At 39.9% G+C, this 18,896-nt stretch overlaps 1 protein-coding gene across 3 annotated transcripts in view; it reads left to right on the forward strand.

Moving 5' to 3' along the window:
• trip11 (thyroid hormone receptor interactor 11) overlaps window positions 1–14,303 on the forward strand; it is a 102,719-nt gene extending 88,416 nt beyond the window's left edge. For all 3 annotated transcript variants that reach the window (XM_052014776.1, XM_052014785.1, XM_052014793.1), the window contains 3 exons: window positions 4,766–4,894; window positions 6,505–6,652; window positions 8,670–14,303. In XM_052014776.1, coding sequence (XP_051870736.1) covers window positions 4,766–4,894; window positions 6,505–6,652; window positions 8,670–8,890 — 498 coding nt within the window. In that variant the 3' untranslated portion in view covers window positions 8,891–14,303. The remainder of the gene's footprint in view (window positions 1–4,765; window positions 4,895–6,504; window positions 6,653–8,669) is intronic.
• The last annotated feature ends 4,593 nt before the right edge of the window (window positions 14,304–18,896 follow it).

Genomic DNA, 18,896 nt, shown 5'->3' on the forward strand with positions numbered 1-18,896 from the left:
TGGTCTTTAGCCAATTTGATTCCCTCCATGTGATGTTGAGAGCACTGGATAAAATGGTGGCCAACAGAACTGACAACATTCCAGCTGTAGTACAGGAGACTCGCTCCAGAGCTAGTTGTGCCTCTAACTAAGCTGTTCCAGTATAGTAACAAGAGTGGCATCTACCAATAGAAAGTTGCCCAGATGTGTTCTGTCCACAAAATGCAAGTCCAAACTGGCTAATTACCAGCAAATTGGCACACACTAATTCATCAGCAAAGTGATGGGAGATGTCGCTGACAGAACTACCAAGCAGCACTTACTCATCAATAACCTGGGGCTGTGGATAGGGCTTTAAACTAAATAATAGGGGGGTGGGTTCTTCAGATTGGAAAAGTATCAATAAAGTAAAAGGGAAGGAGAGTACAGGAGAGGTTACTGAAGTCTCCAGAATAAAGAATAAAACAATGTTAGAAAGGGTTAAGAATTAAGAAGAAGGGTGGTGAATACAGACTGAAGGTGTTGTATTTCAATGCACGCAGTATATGAAATAAGGTAGATGAGCTCATAGCGCAGTTAGAAATTGGCAGGTATGACGTTGTGGGTGTCACAGAGATGTGGTTGAAAGAAGATCACAGCTGGGAGCTAAACATCCAAGGATACGCATCCTATCGAAAAGACAGGCAGGTGGGCAGAGGGGGTGGCTCTGTTGGTTAAAAAAAAATGAAAGCAAATCCTTAGCAAGAAGTGACATAGGATCAGAAGATGTAGAATCTTTGTGGGCAGAGTTAAGAAACTGCAAGGGTAAAAAGACCCTGATAGGAATTATATACAGGCCTCCGAATAGTAGCCAGGATGTGGGGTACAAATTACAACAGGAGATAGAAAAGGCATGTTAAAAGGGCAGTGTTACAGTGGTCATGGGGGATTTCAATATGCAGATAGATTGGGAAAATCAGGTTGTTACTGGATCCCAAGAGAAGGAATTTATAGAATGCCTACGAAATCACTTTTTAGAGCATCTTGTGGTCGAGCCCACCAGGGAAAAGGCAATTATGGATTTGGTATTGTGTAATGAACCAGATTTGATTAGGGAGCTTAAGGTAAAGGAACCCTTTGGAGGCAGTGATCATAATATGATAGAATTCACCCTGCAGTTTGAGAAGGAGAAGCTAAAACTGGATGTATTGGTATTACAGTTGAGTAAAGGTAACTACAGAGGCATGAGAGAGGAGCTGGCTAAAGTTGTTGGAAGGGGATCTCAGCAGGGATGACGGTGGAGCAGCAATGGCAGGAGTTTCTGGGAGTAATTCGGAAGATGCAGGATCAGTTCATCTCAAAGAAGAAGAAGCATTCTAAAGGGAGGGTGAAGTAACCGTGGCTGACAAGAGAAGTCAAAGACAGCATAAAAGCAAAAGAGAGGGCATACAATATTGCAAAAATTAATGGGAAGCTAGAGGATTGGGAAGCTTTTAAAAACCAACAGAAGGCAACTAAAAAAGCAATAAGGGGAGGAAAGATGAAATATGAAGGTAAGCTAGCCAATAATATAAAAGAGGATACCAAAAGTTTTTTCAGACATATAAAGAGTAAAAGAGGCAAGAGTGGACATCAGACCACTGGAAAATGACACTGGAGAGGTAGTAATGGGGAACAAGGAAATGGTGGACGAACTGAAATAAATATTTTGCGTCAGTCTTCACTTTGGAAGGCACCAGCAACGTGCCAGAAATTCGAAAGAGTCGGGGCAGAAGTGAGTGTAGTCACTATTACTAAGGAGAAGGTGCTTGGGAAGCTGAAAGGTCTGAAGTCACCTGGACCGAATGGACTACACCTCGGGGTTCTGAAAGAGGTAGCTGAGGAGATTGTGGAGGCATTAGTAGTGATCTTTCAAGAATTACTAGAATCGGGAATGGTTCCGGAGAACTGGAAAATCACGGATGTCACTCCACTCTAAGAAGGGAGGGAGGCAAAAGACAGGAAATAATAGGCCAGTTAGCCTGACTACAGTGATTGGTAAGACGTTAGAGTCCATTAACAAGTATGAGGTTTCTGGGTACTTGGAAGCTCATGATAAAATAGGCTGAATTCAGCATGGTCCCCTTAATCTTGCCTGACAAATCTGTTGGAATACTTTGAGGAGGTAACAGACGGGATAGACAAAGGAGGGTCAGTGAATGTTGTTTACTTGGATTTTCAGAAAGCCTTTGACAAGGTGCTGCATATGAGGCTGCTAAACAAGATGGGAGCCCATGGTATTACAGGAAAGGTACTAGCATGGATAGAAAATCCGCTGACAGACGGAAGGCAAAGAGTGGGAATAAAGGGGGTCTTTTCTGGTTGGCTGCCGGTGACTAGTGGTGTTCCCCAGGGGTCACTGTTGGGTCTGCTACTTTTCATATTATATGTTAATGATCTGGATGACAGAATTAGTGGCTTTGTGGCCAAGTTTGCAGATAATACAAAGATAGGTGGAGGGTCAGGTAGTGTTGAGGAAGCAGGGAGTCTGCAGAAGGACTTGGACAGGTTGGGGAAGTGGGCAAAGAAGTGGCAGATGGAATAGAGCATAGGGAAGTGTATGTCATGCACTTTGGTAGAAGGAATAAAGACATAGACTATTTTATAAACAGGGAGCGAATTCAGAAATCAGAGGTGCAAAGGGACTTAGGAGTCCTAGTACAGGATTCCTTAAAGGTTAACTTTCAGATTGAGTTGGTAGTAAGGAAGGCAAATGCAGTGTTAGCATTCATTTTGAGAGGACTAGAATATAAAAGCAAGGATGTAATGCTGAGGCTTTATAAGGTGTTGGTCAGACCACATTTGGAGTATTGTGAGCAGTTTTGGACCCCGTATCTAAGGGAGGATGTGCTGGCATTGGAGAGGGTCCAGAGGAGGTTTACGAGAATGATCCCAGGAATGAAAGGGTTAACACATGAGGAGTGTTTGATAGCTCTGAGCCTGTACTCACTGGAGTTTAGAAGGATGAAAGGGGATCTCATTGAAACCTATCGAATATTGTAAGGCCTGGATAGAGTGGACATGGAGAGGATGTTTCCAGTAGTGGGAGTGTCTCGGACCAGAGGGCACAGCCTCAGAATAGAAGGACATCCCTTTGGAACAGAGATGAGGAGGAATTTCTTTGGCCTGAGGGTGGTGAATCTGTGGAATTCATTGCCACAGACGGCTTTGGAGGTCAAGTCATTGGGTGTATTTAAAGTGGAGGTTCATAGGTTCTTGATTAGTAAAGGCATCAAAGGTTATGGGGAGAAGGCAGGAGAATAGGATTGAGAGGAAAAATATAAATCAGCCATGATCGAATGGCAGAGCAGACTTGAAGGGCTGAATGGCCTAATTCTGCTCCTATGTCTTATGGTCTAACCTGCACACTGATGTTAATCTCCTCCTCCTAATTATGCTCTTGTATTTTGCCAGTACCACTCAGCTCCAAACTTCTTCACAACTGTGGTCCAAATTTGAATCAAAGAATTGAATTCTTGAAGTAAAGTGAAAATGTCTTCCCAAGACATCAAGACAACGTTCATCCAGCTTGGCAGCAAGTGCTCTGCTAAGACTGGTCAATGGGTGTCAAGGAGAAAACACTTCAATGGTTCGGTTCACATCTTGGACAAAGAAAAATTATTATAGTTGTTAGAAAACTATCATCCTGACAGTGCCCTGGACCTAGCTGTCTTTACTGCTTAATTAATAACTGTCATTCCATCATTGGGGCAGAAGTGACTATGTTTTCTCATGATTGCACAATGTTCAATTCCATTCATATCTCCTCAGCAATTGAAGCAATTCACACCTATGTGCAGCAAGATCTAGACAACATTCAGATGTGGCTAATGACCATACCCAGCAAGAGAGCTTCTAACTACCTACCTTTGACATTTAATAGTGTTACCATTGACAAGTTCCCCACCATTAGCTGAGATTACCATTTACCAGAAACCACAGAACCAACCACACAACTGTGGTGGCTCCAAGAACAAGCAAGAGGCTGAGTATCTGAGGTGAGTGACTCACCACCTGACACTCCAAAGCCTTTCCATCTGAGACACGCCAATTGTCTGGTAGAACTCTACTTTCTTGAGTGATTGCAGCTCAAGGAGGTCAGCACCATCCAGGATAAAGCTGGCTGTTTGATTGGCATCCTGTGCCAAAAAAGACAAGGACATAGGCACATACGATGCATATTTCCCTGCCCGCTCACTGCAAAGGCGCACACCATCCTGATTTAGAAATATGTTGAAATTCCTTTATTTTTATTGGGTCAAAATCTTGGAACTCTTGTACCTGAAACGATTGTGGGAGTGCCTTCTACTAAAATTGTGATTTCCATAAACTCCCGCCCCTGAGTTTCTTTGTGAAGCAAGTTGCATTAGAGCTTTATTTTCTATTTTTCTCTTTCTCCAAATGTAATATTTCCTACAAAAGCTAAGTGTATGTGAAAAGCATGCTGGTATTTGCTACTTTATTTTAAATGATCATGGGACATAATCTAGTCTTTTTTTTGTTAAGTATTAAAATTACTGTGAGATGCACTATGAGCACATCTGAGGTCGTTGAATGTAGGAGCTGACATTTTAAAGAGCTGAAAGCTATGCATCTCATTTTGACTGAGAATCAGGAGCCAGTTCCTGAATAGTACACTTCTCGAGACACATACAATAATGGAATGATGAGCCTTTGCATTAAACTGCAAAAAAAAGATTGCATTTCTATCAGTTGGTTGTGATAATATTATAACATACATTATATTTTAAATATGTTGTTTTACTAGCTCTTGGATAGTGAATATCGTGGCGTTACTGGATGGGTCACTAGTTGGCTTGGTAGTAGCAGAGCTAGTGGAACCCAAAGTGTACCAAATACCCCACAAAGGCCAAACCAGCAGACAGTCTTCAACAATGTAAGTTCTATTCTGTTCATAAATTCTCAAGTGTTTTGGTTTTTTAAAAAATGCATGAACAACAGATATTTCAGGTTATAGAAAATGAAAGGTAATTGAGATTAACTATAATATGGAGCAACACGCAGAATGTTGCAGGGACTCAGCAAATCAGCATCTATGGAGGGAAATGGACAGTCCACATTTCAGGTTGAGACCCTTCGTCTGGACTTTAGCAAAGTAGACTGTCCATTTCCCTCTTTTGCTGCTGCCTGAACCACTGAGTTCCTCCGCTGTTTTGTGTGTTACTTCAGATTCCAGCATCTGCATTCCCTTCTGTCACTATAATAAGGTGGTTGTCTCGTGGAGGGGGTTCATACGGTACTGAAAATAGAAAGCAGTCGTGTTTTCTAAAAGCCCTTTGAACTCTTGGAGGAAATTATGGCCTTTGATATTGTGTATCAAGGTTATTCTTTGCATATGTATAACATGCAGTTCATATGCTAGTTTAAATTTACTGGTATTTGAAGTTGGTTTGTGGATGGAAATGTAGAAATTAGTGGTAGAAGTGGCCCATTTGTGTTGAATGGCAGAGCAGGCACAATCATGGCTGATCACCAAAATTCAGTACCCTGTTTCTACTTTCTCCATTTATCCCTTGATCTCTTTAGGCACTAGAATTATATCTAACTCCTTAATGATTTGGCCTCAATTGCCATCCGTGGTAGAGAATTCCACAGTTCATCACTCTTTAGGTGAAGAAATTTCTCCTCATCTCAGTGCTAAATGGGCTACCCTGTATCCTTAGTCTGTGACCCTTGGTTCTGGACTTCACCATCAGGGACATCTTTCCTGCATCTTATCAGTCCAGTCTCGTCAGGATTTAAAAAATTTCAATGAGTTCCTCTATCATTCTTCTGAACCCTAGTAAAGATGCAGGCTATCCTCCCTTTACACTCTCAGTCTTGATGCAGGGTCTCAATCCAAAACGTCCTCTTTCCCTCTGCCTGACCCGCTGAGTTCCTCCAGCAGTTTGTTTTTTGCTCTAGGGAAAGAATAAATACAGCTTCAGGAATGTAGCTAGGTGAGTGGTCTGGTAGTCTGGTCACCCAGGATGGATTTTGAGATGTTTTCTTTAAAAGAGAAGTGGAAGAATTTTTGGAGTAAATTCAAGTGAGTAAGACAAATGCAACATTTCCCTTGTTACAAGTAAAAAAAAACCTTCATTTATTTTGTGCCTTTCTTAGCACCACCATGTCCTGAGATTTTTCATTATCCTTAAAAATACTTATGAAATCTGTTGACTATTGTGTACAGTTCTGAGCCAATCCAGTGGTTTAAGGAGGGACTAATGTAACACTTTAGGAATACACTAAGAGGAGCAGGTGAATAGAAATGGAATTTGAGTAGATAGATCTGAGTTAACATTACAAGTATAGCATTCCAAATGGTTTCCTGCTGTTCTAAAATCACTGACTTCTCTGATTTATCACCTATACATATTACTAATTTTGATACCTGCAAACAGATTAAAAGTTAGTTCATACAGATCAACATGATGTGAATTATTTGTGTATGGTATGGATGGAATGAATTATCACACCAAGGACCTTTATGACTTTGACTTGCAGTCTTTCTCAGAAATGTTTGTGAAGTTCCTGGAAATTGAATCTCGACCTTCACTTCCTCCACCAAAGCTTCCAGTTTATGATATACACCCCCTTGGGCCCACACCTGCAGCCAGCCAGCAAACCAGCAGCTTTCCTGCTCATACATCAGGTACATTTGTAATTTACTCTCTGTACTTCTTCTGCATTTAATTTACAAGAATCAGAGATTTGATACAAACATTTGGGTTTATTTCTGGAAGGATAAAATTGAGAAGTTACATGAAGCTTTGTTCAGACTTTGGTTAAACCACACTAAGTGCAGTGAATGGTTTTCATCTTGGTTATTAAAAGGATCCAAAGGCAGCAAAGAAAGGGCAAAGATAATTTACAAGAATGAAAAATTTCTATTGGCGGAGCTCTTCACTAGAAAAGAGGAGGAGGATTGTGATAAGATCCAGGGGTCACAACATAAGGGCTTGGCCATTCTGGACTTGGAGGAAATCTTTGTCCAGGGATGGTGATTCTTTGCAATTCTCCACCCAAGAGGCTTGTGGAGGCTCAGGCACTTTAGTTTGCTCTAGAAAGAGGCCAGTAGACCTGGATATTAAGGGAATCGAGGGATGTGGAGTTAGTGCAGGAGCTTGTTGCTGAGGTAAAAGAGCAACCACTGAATGATGGAGCAGGCTTGATGGGCTGAATGGCCTCCTTGCGTTTGCGTTCTTACAAGTGGGGAAAATAATAAATTCAGTAGAGAGTTCAGGAGAACCTTAATTACTCAAAGAATAGTAAGAACATGAAACTTGTTTGCACAAGTAGTAGTTGAGCCCAATCCCATAGAGGCATCTAAAGGGATAAGCTGACTTGATGTGATGGAAGGTTGAGAGGAAGCTTAGCACATACATTCTGGGTTACCCCAGTTGGGCTGAATGACCTACTTCTGTGCTGTAAATTCCACAGAATATAGGTTAATGCTAAAGGAAAACTTTTAAAAATAGGAAATCATTAGTTTAAGGGTTGAAAAAGTAGTAAATGCTGCAGAGTAGGAGTGCTGGTACAAAAAACACAGGAGGTACAGCCATCGATTAGCAAGGTATTGGCCTTTATTACAAGGGGGCTTGGAGTACAGAAGTGAGGAAATTAGCAGGACCTCATTAGGAGTTCAGTGTGCAGGTTAGTCTTCATGTCAAGAGAAGAATACTTGCCTTGTGAGTCAGTACAACACCAATTCACCAAGTTGTCCTGGGATGATGGGCTCCATGAGGAGAGATTGAGTAAGACTGGCTTATACTCAGGCTAATTACAAAACGTCAGGTGTAAAGGATAATGCATAGAGAGGTGAGGCCTATTAAGGACATAAATGGGAACTTGCAAATGCCTGCCGAGAGCAGTATTACTTTGTAGTAGAGTTGTAGTACTTTGCATCAGTCTTCATCATGGAAGAGGGTGCTTCCAAAGTAATAGGGAAGGAGTTAATTGAAGCACCAGACACCCACCCTGATCTCACCATTATCCATGTCCTTTTCCTCATTGAATACCAATGCAAAGTACTCCATAAGCACCTCATTCACTTCCTCTGGCTCCACTAAATTCCCTCCTTTGTCTTTGAGTGAACCTATTCTTTCCCTAGCTACCCTCTTGTTCCTATTATACATATAAAACATAAAATGCACAGAAAATAAATTCGTATTTTTTCAGCAACACACAAAACACCGGAGGAACTCAGCGGGTCAGGCAGCATCCGTGGAAAGCAACGTGCTTTTCTCTCCACAGATGCTGCCTGATCCGCTGAGTTTCTCCAGCACTTTGTGTGTAGATCCATGTTCCAGCATCTGCAGTCTCCTGTGTAGATATTTTTTTGGCATCATCTTTTGAATGATATGAACTGATTAGAACCAAAGCCTTTGAATGTTTAATTCCTAAGTGGAAAGTTTCAATACCAGCCAGCTGTGTGTTAGCCGCTTTGCCTTCCCAATCAGTCTACCAGTTGTTTTGACTGGAGATGTGATACATTTCAGTCCATGGTTTAATGATAGCACACAGTTATTTGACGAGGTTGAAAATGGGCACTAAAGTGCAATCCAGATTATTGTACTCTAGCAAATTAGATATACTTTAAAATTTTTATGAATCATTTCTGCTTTCAGTGTACGATTTCATTAAATCAAGCCACTAAATTTTATTTACAGGGGCAGCTGGAGCAGGTCCAGTGAAAAAATCTGAATCCAGTCCTTTCTTGGCTCCACGATCTGCTGCTGTGCCTCTCATTACCTCGGCAGCTGCCAGTTCTGCTGGGTCTCCGCATCTCCTCATGAAACCAATCTCCAGTGCCCTTCCCACGTTTACGCCTCTCCCTGTGTCGCCAGACTCCAGTGCCGGGACTGTACTTAAAGATCTCCTCAAGCAATAAAAAAACTAGAGCAATCCACTACAGCACTTTAAAGTGAAAAATACACTATAGACTATAGCACAGAGGGATTTTGTGCAGTCTACACAAAGCTCCCAGAGAATTATTTACATATTGTAAATGTGCAGCTTTCAATTAGACATGCTAAGCCTATGAAGGTTGCAAGAATGCCAGCCCAAAATCCGCTTGGGGAACGATTGACCCAATGTGTAGGAATGATTTTCCCCCCTTTCCAAAAAGCTAGTTATAAATACTTGGTACCATGTATGAAAGGTGAGCTTTATTGCTAAATGCAGGTACTGTATATTTGGTACGTAATCGAGCAAGCACAGCTCAAAAGAAATTCATAGAGGCACAGAATCTCTCCAAAGTCTTAATGTGACTTGCATTGATGCAAGTTGTAATGGATTTTCATAACACCCTTCCACAGGAGGATTAAAGTAAAACCTCCAGTACAGTTCCAAAGAAACAAAATAGCAGTGTTGTGTACATGAAGCTTATTAAAAGCAGAATCTTTCAAGTTATTGTATTTTTAGTCATACCTGCCATGGTATAAAAACAATAATTTTTTGACACTGCCTTTAACTGCATACCTAAGGTAGCTTTAGTGGTGGGCAAGATTTGCTGTGGTTCATTTATCCTGAGTTTTGAGAAGTAATTGAAAATGTTTTGTCTGCCTCTCGCCACCTTCCCACTTTCTTGCTGTAGAGGGATCAAGATTTTTTGGGCTGAAACACCTTAATTTAAGAAAAAAGTATCAGGTATAGTGTCCTAATCAGAATATAAATGAAAGTATTGGTTCTGTTTGAAAAGCTAACTCTTCCTGTTGTGAGTGAATTCCAGTTAAAATCATTGCCTGTCTTTCATTAAAAAGACAGGCCTTGTAACCAATTTTCATTCTTTGTTTCACAATAGAACCCATCAGAAACTTGATTGCAAGCTGCTTGTTTGAACCTTGAAGTTAATATATTCTTAATGGTGGAATCTTCTCGCCCTGTTTATTATAGAATGAGTGGTTTTGCTTTGAGCCTGAAGCGAATGCCCCAAAGGAACAGCAGACTAATTTGCATTCTGGGGTATAGGAAGTTTCACTGAAAACTGAAATTAAAACCAATAACTCCTGCAGACACCTCATCTGCACTGTAACACCCACCAGTCTATTTCAATCATGCCCGAAGAGTATAACCTCAATGTATTTGATGCTGGTTAGTGCCAAGGAATCTGTATGTAAGGGGCAGTGGTTTGGCAGTCTGATGATCTACCAGATTTTGTATTATATTTCTGTTGGAATAATTTGTACAATTCTGGATTTTGGGCTTTTGAATTGCTACAGGCCTTTCTGTTAAGTTATTCTAGTTACAGCTCACTGTATCAGTGAAAGAGGGAAACAACAGTTAACAGCCTGCGACACAGTTCTTTGTATAAATTGTTTGTCTTTTCCATCCAAAACTTGTTTTCCATCTGGCGTATGTCTACAGATTTATAAGGTACAACCTTTTAAGTTCTAAATTATCCATAAATGGTTTGGTATGTTGGCTATTGTTGTATAATATTATGGTTAGCTGAAAGAATGCCATTCTTGAATATATTAAAATCCATTATAGTAAACTTATTTTCCAGCAACAATGTTCAGGTTCATTATTATTATGATTTGGAGGTTTGCATACATCTCAAAATGCAAACTTATCAAAGGTTACGATTAATCTTCTGCATTAGAACCAAACGAGCAGAGATGATTACAGCCAGCTGATAATACTCAGACACCCATTTAGCAAGTGACCAAAGATCCATTTCTCCCTTCAGTTGTTTAATGTTAGCAGTAGATTCAAGCTGAGTATCTCCATTGCTCACCTGTGACATTACAGTGCAAGCCAGTTTTATCTCCGAAATAAGATTTTAATTTTCTTTTCATCCTTCCTTTCCTGAATGGGATGGCTTGCTTTGGGGCATCGTTCCAGAGTGTGCAGCTCACTGCTATCCCATTCAAATGGCTATTGTTTATCATAATTAGACATGGTGACTGTAGGAAGTTACTCATGCCAGCAGCAGCAGCATGGCTCTTCGGAAGGCATCCACGCGTTCCATCTGAGGTGAGAATCCTGGCTGGGTTTGTTCAGTTGCATTTTAAACCCAATTTGTGCAAGTGACAAGCATCATTGGACCCTCATTAAAATGTAAACATTCTTTATTACCTTGAAATTTATTGATCAATCTTCGAAAGTAACAGAAAATTTTGACGATTGTTGTTCAGAAACCTGCTATAATTGTCAAGGTGCCAAGAAAGACAAAGATGATGTGACTCTTTACAGAATTCCTCTGTTTGTTGATGACCATCGGTAACAAACTTATCTTAATCAGGCTTTGTTAAATGGAAGATTTGATTTGGAGGTCCACTCCAGCTGTTGGGCAGATACATAAGTGTGTTACTGAAAGTGCGTTGTACTGCTGGAGTTGGGGACTTTCTGATGAGACAGGACGTGCCTTTTCTCTGTGGTGAGCATGAAACATCCCGTGGCACCATTTGAAATGGGACAGATGTGTTTTCATGCTGTTGATTACTTTATTACCTTTGCTGTCTTTACCATCAGACCATGTACAAATCGGCTCCTGTCAATTCAAGAGTATGTTTTCACTTTCCAGTGGAGAATGTTGAATGCATCATGCCCATTATTGAGCCTATCATTGACTCTCTACCCTGCTAGGATGAAACTCTCAGCCATTCCATCTTTCCACAAAATTCACTTCTACTTGAAATTGTCTCACCTTCATGTGATAAGCTTGCAGAGAAAACCTGTCTGGAAGCATCAAAAACGTCTGAGTTAGGTTCAGAATACAGTCTTCCCAGCAGTAAAGCTTAAATTTAATAAGAATAATTGTATAGTTTCCCCACTCCCACCAACCATTCCCTTAGTTTCTCTATGGTTTGGTCCCATTGATTCTCCTTCATCTTCTGCATCTCATCTTGATGGTTAACAGGTTTGGTGCACAGATAAATGGGGCATATATTCACAATTAATTTTTCCAACCAAGCAGATATAAAGGACCGCTTGCTTAAAAAAAAGTGAACAATGTTACAAATATAATCTTTTCACCAGTTGGAGTTGCATTTGAAAGTGGTGCTAACTCTAAAAAGATGAGAGTTGCTTCTCCTGGCTGAGTGAGCTCCATTCTATATACATGAACATGCCCATAAGTTAATACTAAATGTCGGAGGCAAGCATAAGTGTGAGGATTAAGGAAAGCTCAGCAATGATCTTACTGAGCAGGGTGAGGGTGCCATATGACCAATTTCTATTTTTTTTGTGTTCTTACATAAAAAGTAATATTTTTTGCAATTTTCTGAATGCTTCATTGAGCTTGGATTAAGGCACATTTATCAGGTTGCATTAAAGCTTCATTAGAAATGTATATCCAAACTCTCTGAGCAATACAGTGGAGTGGGTGGAGCTGGACTGGCCATTGTTCAAATTATACTAGGGCACATACGTCTGCTCAAGTAGTTTATTTGCACACAAGACCTTACCGATTGGTGTCCCTGAAGCACTATAGAAATTGTATTTCAAAATTTCTTAAATATGCTTATTCCTTGTGAACTTTACAAAAGAAAAGTGACTGATTGTTTAAACAGTTTGTACACTGCTGATTTTTTAATGAAATGCAGTGGATTCAGTTTTCTCATTTTAAAACAAAACCCTTTTGTATATAGTTTGTGCATTGAGTTAGTGGATAAATGTACTTGAATCACATGGTGTTGAGCCCTGCAAACCATAAAGCTCCCGTCTCATTTTTTAGATCAGTACTGGGCAATGGCATTTGGCCATAAGAGTGCGTGTGTGTGTGTGTTGAGGGAGGACATTGGTGGGGACAGGACTAGCACACCAGTTCTGGCACATGGAGAATGGGTATTTGGATGACCCCCTGAAAAGGATACCTGTGTGTGTAGGAGATTCACTGGTGTAGAAGAGTATTTCTTTCCAGAACTTGGTATTTAAGAGGAAAGAAAGGAGTAATTTATCACGCAAAACACTTGCTGCTTGTGCACTTTATTCATTAATGTTGATGTCTGAAGTACTATAGTGCAATAATGAGGAGGCTGGAAACGTATGGGTCATTGTAACTTCTCACTTGATGAAGAGACTGTTTTCAGAGGTCAAAAATCTACTTGCTTCTGTATGTTGATCTGAAACCTTTCTAGTAGTTGAGTAATCCAGATCAAAACATGCAACCAATCCTGTTGCATGTATCTGAATCTACCTGAAAAGCTTCTAGAGCAACCTGTTTTGGTCCTTAATTTATTTACTTTTTTGTATCATGTTTCTAGCAGATTGAAAAGAAAATAGTAATTTAGCTGTTTCCTACAGAAAGAAATTTGAGGGACAGCAAATATTTTGAATCATTTGTCAGTATTTATTGTTCAACATATTCAATATTGCAAGAATTGTCTGAATTCAACCTTGCAGATAGTATTTCCAGGAATGTTATACAAGAAAGGTTCATTGTCTGACCTTGTGGGACAATTGCTTTATATTTTACCATAGGACATACATCATCTTGTTGCAGCTGTTTATTAATCATTTTTGAACAAAATAATCTGTTGATTCCATTAGCTTTTTCTCACAGGAAATCTTTTGCTTCAATTCAAATTAAACTAAGCTGGTATGACGGTGGGATCAGCACGGTAGTAAAGCTTAGCAGTAACCCAACAAGCCTCCATAATGATATGGTGGAGTGCTAGAAGTAAATATTTTGGATTTTATTAAATGATCTACGTTCATTTAATGAAACAGAAGGACTTTCTGTTTCAGTGCTCGTCTCGCAGCTTGAAGGAGATAAAAGGCAGCTGATGGGAGTTCTGACCAGTTTTGAAGTTGGCGTGAAAGTCTTTGATTTTCAAAGGTCTTCTGTGTTCCCTGAACTGACTAAATACCACATTACTTAAATGTTAATTTGTTTCTGCATTACTATTTTAACATATGCAAGCTCTCACATTTTGACTAGATTATATGCAGTATTTGATTTTAAAATTTGAATGCTTTATCAGGATTTGAACCTTATACAATCAATTTTGTTCCTGGGAGGAAGATATTTTTATGGGTTCATCAGGTAGCATTGATAGTATAATGTAATAAATCACATATTGAAATATCTTCAGTGCTATCAGGACGTTAATCACATTGATTAATTAGAAGTTGTCTTTTAGTGCTAACATGGGCATTGCTAAATATTGGCATAACTTAAAATCTGTAAAATTACATTTTTATAAAAGTTCTTATCCTTGACAACCTCTTGGTATATGGTGCCATGAGCTGTTTCTGATGCTAATTCTGCTTTGATGTTCATGCCTAATTTATTCTAATTGGAGTGTGATACTTTCACTGTTGCCTTCTGACGAAGAATGGACAAAATTGTATTAAATATAAATTTGCAGAGTATTGTGTGATTTTTGTCTTTGCTTCCATCTTCTCAATATTTTGATACCGACAGTACTCCAACCTGCTGTAAGTGAGCTGCAGTTAAGCATTATTATGAATTCGAGTTGGGATAAAGATTGACGCTTGAGTTTTTATTTTCCAGATGTAGCATTGTGAACTTTTTAAAAAAATGTTTATTTTCTACTTTTTCGTAAAGGCGTCCTGCAGCATGACCTAAGTATTTCAGCATTCTCTATTTTAAGCCAGTTGCATAGGCATGAGAGACGAATTGGTTATGGGAAATTGGGTTAAAAGCTTGCCAGTAGATAAACGATGGCAAACAATTAAAGAAACGTGTTAAAGTTATCAGTGAATATACTGCCTATTGAGAAATAAAAACAATGGGCAAACTAATCCGTCTGTGGCTAATTAGAGATTAAGGATAGTTAAGAGAGGCTTATAATAAAGCCCAAAATATGAGGGATGATGGGAAAATTGACCACCTGTAAATTGCTGCAGGTGTGGAGTTGAGTGTTGGATTCTGGGGAGAGTTGGAGATGTGAGGAGAATAAAACGGAATTAGTGTTGGATCAGAGTAGTTGGGTGTTTGATGGTCAGTGTGGACTGTGTGCCAAAGGGGCTGTTTCTGTGCTGAATGACTCCATGATAGCCAAGAAGGTTCAGTATAGGTAGTGTTTTACAGACCAAGAGGCGATGGCTGAAGAAGGAAAATGGTGAAATATTGGAGTAAACCAGCATGAAAAATGGAAATAAAAGAGGAGAAAAAGTAAATATGGAGCTCGTTGAGAGTAGCAGAAAAAAATCATGGAGAAACAGGAAAGAATTGATTCATTAAATGCTTCTCATCAGTATTCACAATGGAGGAGATGAAGAATACCCAGGAAATAATGAAGAGCCAGGGGCATGATGAAGATGAGGAACATAGTTAATACTGGTTAAGAGAAGGCACTGGAGAAATTAAAGGCTCAAAAGCCAACAAGTCGCTTGGAACTGACAGCCAGCTTCCGAGGGTTCTGAGAGTTCAGAGAGTGATGATCCAGCATTTGCTAGATCCTGGAACGTTCCCTGTGGATTGCAAAGTAGCACATAGGAGGGAGAGAGGAAATGGAGAATTACAGACTAGTCAGCTTGACATTGTTTTTGGAAAATACTGGAATCGCTTATCAAGGATTTGGATAATAGACTACTTTAAAATCATAATACCATTGGGTAGAGTCAACATGTGTTTACCAATGAGAAAATGTGCTGTTTGTGAGGGTGTAACTATCAAGTTAAATCGGGAAAAGCAGTGGATGTCACTCAAAAGGTGTAATATGCAATGCAAATGGTTGTTACATAAACTAAAGACTTCCAAGGTGTGGAGATGTATTACAATACATAGAAAACTAGTTGTTGGGACAGAAAAACAGAAATGGTGGGATTTTTTTCAGATTAGTAAACTTTCATTGGTTCATTACCATGAGGTTGTGGATCAACTTTTTATTGCTAAATACTAATTGTATTGTCCTTGCATCTTGTGTATCCAAGTTTGCTGCCAATATAACACCAGATTATTTGGGAATAACTAAATATTCAGAGGGAAACGGTGAGAATTTACGTCAAGGCAGCCGATGGCAGATGGTATTTTATTTTCAGGAATGGAGAATTGGGTTGATTGCTGCCAAGAGTGAAATATATTTCAAACGTGTGGCTCATTATTAAATGAGCTGCATCAGAAAAAAAATCTGGAAGTGATGGTTGAGTAAATATGGAAAATCTCATTATGACTTGTGCAACCATTCAAGTAAATATAATTAAAAAAACATTTTTTTTATATTTAAAAAAATATATATGAATAAGGAGCAAGTGCAGGTACTCAGGATTCTTGAGCACATGCTGACCTTCAACAAAATCCTAGCTCATTTGATTGGAACCTCAACTCCCTGTTCTGGTCTGTATGATAACCTGTCATCCCCAGCTTATCAAGAACCTATCTACCCTTACATTAAAAATACTTAAAGACTCTGTTTCCATTGTCCTTTGAGTTCCAAAGGCCCATGACCCTCGGGTGGGAGGGGGGGGGAGAGTTTTGCCTCCTCTCTGTTTTAAATGTGTGATCCCTTATTTTTAAACCATGGCCCCAATTTCTAAATTCTCCCACAAGAGGAAACACCCACTTTGTCAAGACCTCCTCAAAATCTTGCTCTTACATAAATGTCTTTCACAACCTCGGTGAATTCCACTGCTCTTCCCAACCAAGAAATATTTCTGGAATATCACTGTTGCAATGTATTAAATGCAAAGGTTAATGAGCATAAAAGACAGCAATATAATAATGACCTGTCCACCTGTTATAATAATGTTGGATGGGGGGGGGGGGGCTAAATAGTGAAAAGAGGCGCTGTAATAGCGTTGCGCTAACCGCTACGCTACTGTGCCGGATGTTACTGGGATTTGAGGGATTGAGTTATGGAGCGAGGTTGAGCAGGTTGGGACTTGTTTCATTGGAGTGTAGGAGAATGAGGGGTGATCTTACAGAGGTGTATAAAATCATGGGGGGCATAGATAGGGTGAATGCGCGCGCAGTTTTTTCCAGGGTTGTGGTCTCAAGAACAAGAGGGCATAGGTTTAAGGTGAGAGGGGAGAGATTTAATAGAAAATTGAGGGGCAAATTTTTTTGTACGAAGGGTGGTATCCACATGGAACGAGCTGCCAGAGGAAGTGGTTGAGGCAGGTACAATAACAACTTTTAAAAAAACAGCTGGACAGGTACACGGATTGGAAAGGTTTAGAAGGTTTTGGGCCAAATGCTGGTAAATGGGACTAGCTTGGGATGAGGCATCTTGATCGGCATGGACCAGTTGGGCCAAAGGGCCTGTTTCCCTGCTGTATGACTCTATGAACGTGGAGTAAACACTGTTTTCCCTGAGAGAGTATAGTGAGATCTTTTGTTTCCATCAGAGAGGTTTATATTTAACATCTCATTGGAAAGCTGGCACCCCTGACAATGCAACACCTCCCACGTGTTGCACTGGAGTGTCAGCCTAGGTTTTGTTCTCGCTGAAGAGACTTGATAGAAGTGTACAAGATGATAAGAGGCATAGATTGAGTGGACAGAGACTTTTCCCCAGGGCGACAATGGCTAACAGGAGGGGACATAACTTTAAGGTGATTGGAGGAAGGTATAAGGGGGATGTCAGGGGTACGTTTTTTTACACAGAGCGTGGTGGGTGCGTGGAATGCACTGCCGGCTGAGGTTGTGGGGGCAGATACATTAAGGACATTTAAGAGACTCTTAGCCCCCTATTTTTCTATCATTCATGTGTCTATGTGGGAGGGAAGGGTTAGATAGATCTTAGAGCAGGATAAAATGTCGGCACAACATTGTAGGCCGAAGGGCCTGTACTGTGCTGCAGTGTTCTATGTTCTAAGTGGGACTGGAGCTTGAAGCTATCTACATTGTAGCTTTTGGCAGATTTGTGCTTCCAATGACTGACAAGTGGTTAAATGACATTTTATTGTCTTCAAGTTTCCCTAATACAAAGAAAGGCTGTTAGAATTTGAATCCATTGAGGCAAGTGCTTATCAATGCCATCAATTGGAGCATTATGAGGTAAATAGAAATATTGTTTGGAGAAAGCATAGGTTATTGTGTTAAAAGGAGATAACCGATATTCGGAGCTAGTACCTACAGAAGCACAATGGGCTAATTGACTTCATTCGGTTCAGGGATACCTCTGATCCTTTCAAGAAGCAGAGCTCTCAAGTCAAAGGGCTTGGGGATAAACCTGGCACTATTTGCCACTGGCAGTTCAATAATGTACAGTGCTGGGACCAGAAGTCTCCAGCCCATTTGCTTGTGGGAGCCAGATAATCCACCAGCTGTGTCAGTGAGGATGACTTTAGGCACGCTTCTTAAAAGAAAGAGGCAATCTCTTCATTTAACACCATCAAAGGCAGAAACTTCCAGCAATTCTTGCACCTAATCAGTAGCCAGATTTATTTGCCTTTTTGCCAAGCTAGTGCATTATTAAAATGAGCTGCATCTGAAAAATCTGAATGTGATACTTGATACATGAGCTCCAACACTCATATCCTGTTCAGTCCTATGTCTCTCTGATCCTGACATAGTTAATTCCAAATTTGAATCTGTTGAATAACTATATATTACACTAATTTTGCTCTTAGAATATGCTGGAAATAAGCACATTAAGTTAGTAACTTAACTGTGTAAAATAAGCTATTTTGCAAAGAATGTTAAATGCATAAAATTTATGGAAAAAAAAGTCTTGTCTGGCCATGACTCTGATCCATGCATAGAATTTCCTGGCAAGCCAGTTTTAGGATTAACAGGCTCCAACTGGATAAAGCGTTGCATTGAGACTATGTCCAATGAGCTATGCACTTGGTCATTGTTGTTAGAAATTGGCTGACCCATCAGTTCTCACATTTTGTTAAAAATTAAATGTTAACAAGTTTTCGTATTTTGACAGCTTTGGTATGAAGTTGCCAACACACTTGGGATCATTAACTCCACCACTGGCACTCAAGTTATTTATTTAAGAAAGAAATTGCATTTCTGTTTACTTATCAGCTCG

The sequence above is a fragment of the Pristis pectinata genome, chromosome 1 (assembly GCF_009764475.1).
Source record: "Pristis pectinata isolate sPriPec2 chromosome 1, sPriPec2.1.pri, whole genome shotgun sequence".
Lineage (NCBI taxonomy): Eukaryota > Metazoa > Chordata > Chondrichthyes > Rhinopristiformes > Pristidae > Pristis > Pristis pectinata.